At 63.7% G+C, this 2,888-nt stretch overlaps 1 protein-coding gene across 4 annotated transcripts; it reads right to left on the bottom strand.

Annotated features, from left to right (window-relative positions):
• Positions 1–327: 327 nt before the first annotated feature.
• Positions 328–2,487, bottom strand: LOC121365699 (killer cell lectin-like receptor subfamily B member 1C). 4 transcript variants are annotated; one of them, XM_041490094.1, is made up of 6 exons: positions 2,058–2,487; positions 1,571–1,684; positions 1,363–1,494; positions 1,102–1,256; positions 676–791; positions 328–588 (listed from the first exon to the last, which is right to left on the bottom strand). In XM_041490094.1, exons 1-6 carry the CDS (start codon positions 2,140–2,142, stop codon positions 465–467), a joined length of 726 nt encoding a protein of 241 aa, XP_041346028.1. In that variant the 5' UTR covers positions 2,143–2,487; the 3' UTR covers positions 328–464. The 4 variants fall into 4 exon arrangements, 3 of the variants coding, with proteins under 3 accessions (XP_041346028.1, XP_041346029.1, XP_041346030.1); XM_041490095.1 differs by having other exon boundaries at positions 1,571–1,681; XR_005957056.1 differs by having other exon boundaries at positions 556–588; positions 1,013–1,256.
• Positions 2,488–2,888: the final 401 nt, after the last annotated feature.

The following is a 2,888-nucleotide window of genomic DNA, read 5'->3' as shown; positions in this document are numbered from 1 at the left end:
CACGGGCTCAGAGGCTGCGGGTGCCGAAGGAGGGATAACGCCTCCTAAAATTGGGAATATCCGAGGATTGCTCCCAGACAAAAGCTGCCAGGACCGGCGGCTGTGGCTGGCCTTGGACACGGGGCACACGAGAGGGACACGGGGACATGGGCAGGGACACTGCGGACCATCACTCTCAAGTTCCCCCCCTCCGGCTGAATCTCGGATCATCCCGGCGCCAAAACACCCCTTAAAAATAAAATGCCACGTTTCTCCCTCCCTCTCCCCAATGTTCGCCCCAAAAGTGCAATTCCCCAAGTTATTTTTAGGTTTTATTCGGTTTTTTTAGGTCGATTTCTCTCCTACATCGCCCGCCTCGGGAGACTTTCACCGGCTGCGGCTCTGCCCATCCCCGGGGGATGCTGGATCCGCGGGAATTGGGATTTTTTCCTGCATTAACGCTGTTTTTAGGGTGCAATGGAAGCTCAGATCTCGACAGACTCTTTCTGGCAGATCCACTGCAGCCTCGTGTCGCAGCTCTGAGGTCTGATCCCATTCCCCTTGAGCGTTCCACAGGCTCCAGGTCGCTTCTCGAGGTCCAGCTGGAAGCTGCGGGTGGCAGGAAGGAGCCCGTGTCACCCCGGGGGTCCCTGGGGGATACTGGGGTGCCCTCCCAGCGCTCCCCCCGGCGCTCACCGGTCCTGGTCGAGCTCGGAGCCGTTCTCCCACGTCCAGCCCGTCCCGGCCGCAGGCACCGAGAGGCCGATCCAGAAGTGCCGTGTGGGATTCCGCAGGCTTTCATTCAGGAATTCCTGGCCCGGGAAAGGAGAAGTGATGATGCTGTTTGGGTCACCCCAAAACTGGCTCTGCCCTGGATGAGGACAGAGCTACTTTTGGGGTGACCAAAACAGCACAATCACTTCTTTCCCAGGCCGGAGCTTCCCACCCGTGTCCCCCACACTCAGCCACAGGCACCCGGGGGGGCTTGGACACAGCGGGGGAGCTGAGCTCAGGATTTTGGGAAGCCCCTCACCCTTCCATGGGTGCTTCCAGCCCCTTCGGCAGCACCAGCCCCCCGGGTGCAGCCACATCCCACATCCCCAGCGCCATCACTCCCTTCACCAGCTCATCCTGGTCCCAGGGCACCAGCAGCGCGGAGCCCCGATCCCTGCAGTCCTCCCGGCTCCTGTTCCAAGGGTTCATCCCGTCGGAAATCCAGTAGCACTTGGCCCCGAGCAGCCTCCAGCCCACGGCGCACAGCCGGCACCCCTCGCTCTCTGCGGGCACACGGGCGGGTCCCGGGTGCTGAGCAGGGACCGGAGGGCATCTCCGGCCTCTCTTTATCGGGGGGAAGCTCAAAGGAGCCCCCGGGGGGTGAGTTACCTCGGGGCGGGCACAGGACCCTCCGCATCTCCCTGAGGATGCCATCCCAGCTCGAACGGGCAGCTCCCGGCGAGGCGCTCTCGTAACCTGCGGTCCCCTGGGACTGCCACTGCTGTGCCACACACCAGGACACTGCGAGAAGGGGGTCAGGGAAATGGGGGTGGGGTCGGAAGGGGTGCCCGGAGCCCCCGCCGCCCCGCAAACTCACGGCAGAGCACGAGGGACAGCGCCAGGGCGGCCGTCAGGGCCACGAGGAGGCGGCGGGGACAGCGGGAGGATGCTGCGGGGACCCTCTGGGATTCTTGAAAGCTAGATCCTGCTGCTGGGGAAAGGATATGGAAAAAAGAGCGGGTTCGCGAGCACCTGTCGCCTCCCCGAACCCCGAGAGCCCAAGGCAGGAAGTCCTGGGGCAAAGCAACTCAGTGAGACCACCCTGTACAGGAGCACGAAGAGTTGGGTGACCTCAAAAACCCCCTCTGCTCCACCTTTTGGGGTCACAGCTTGGGGGGATGGGACAGCAGACAACCACAGCATCAAGAAAAGCCCCCCCAGACCCGCCTCCCTCGAGCTGTGCCTCAGTTTCCCCACCCTGGGCAGCTCTTGGCGACTCCTGGGTGCCTTCAGCCCGCACCCACCCCCCTCCAGTTCCTCTCCCCCAAAGATCGGGGGGCCCAGCGGACACGACCCCCCAGTACCTGCACCCTGCCGGGGTGGGGACCTCCCCGCCGAGCCCCGCTTGTCCCTTCGCTCTAAGATCACGTAGCCGTCCTCGTCCTCCATGCGACGGCAGAGCCGAGGGGACACAGGATGGGGACTCGGGGGTGGTGGCGCTGCCGTGGGGACACGGGGGAGGGGACAGGAAGCCAAAGCACCTCTGCCCGCTGGGGCTGGCCCGGTGTGGCGAGAGCTGGCAGCGGCACCGGAGCTTCCTGCCCCCGCCACAGCCCACAGCGACCGGGGGAGTCACCGCGGGGAGGGGACCCAGGGCTGGGGACAGTGGGGGATTGCCTCCAGACGAAGGAAAATCGGCATACGGGGGAAAGGACAAGGAGCTACTGCTAGAGAAAAGACCCCCTCAGCCCCCTAAAATGGAAAAAAAAAAAGATCAAAATATTCGTCCTGATCTCTAAGCGATCGGACCCCATCCCCCGGGCCACTCGGAAGTCGCTGCCGCTGGACTCAGCTGATCCCTGGGGATGGCAAACGCCGCCAGGCACCGAGCAATGCCTGTGGACCCGGCAGCTGCAGCTGTGCCAGTGACAGGGGCGTACCTTTGTGACATTTTACACCATTCTCTGTGTTTTATTTGTCACACCTCCCAGCCTTTCCCGTGCCGCTCTTTCAGCGCCACGACGGTCTCGGTGCAGCTCTTCCAGTGACACGGAGACCCTCCCGGGGCGTGGCTCTTCTACCGCACTTCATTCTGCTCTATTTCATTTCGTTCCCACCCGGTGCGTTCCTCACTCGGGGCCATGGGCCGGCTCCCCCAGCTCCCCGGGACCTCCCCGCTGCCCTCCGGAGGTCGG

Source organism: Pyrgilauda ruficollis, unplaced genomic scaffold (assembly GCF_017590135.1).
Source record: "Pyrgilauda ruficollis isolate IOZ18807 unplaced genomic scaffold, ASM1759013v1 scaffold98, whole genome shotgun sequence".
Taxonomy (NCBI): domain Eukaryota; kingdom Metazoa; phylum Chordata; class Aves; order Passeriformes; family Passeridae; genus Pyrgilauda; species Pyrgilauda ruficollis.
Note: the sequence above shows the minus strand (reverse complement) of the source record. Positions and strands in the feature narration are given on the sequence as shown.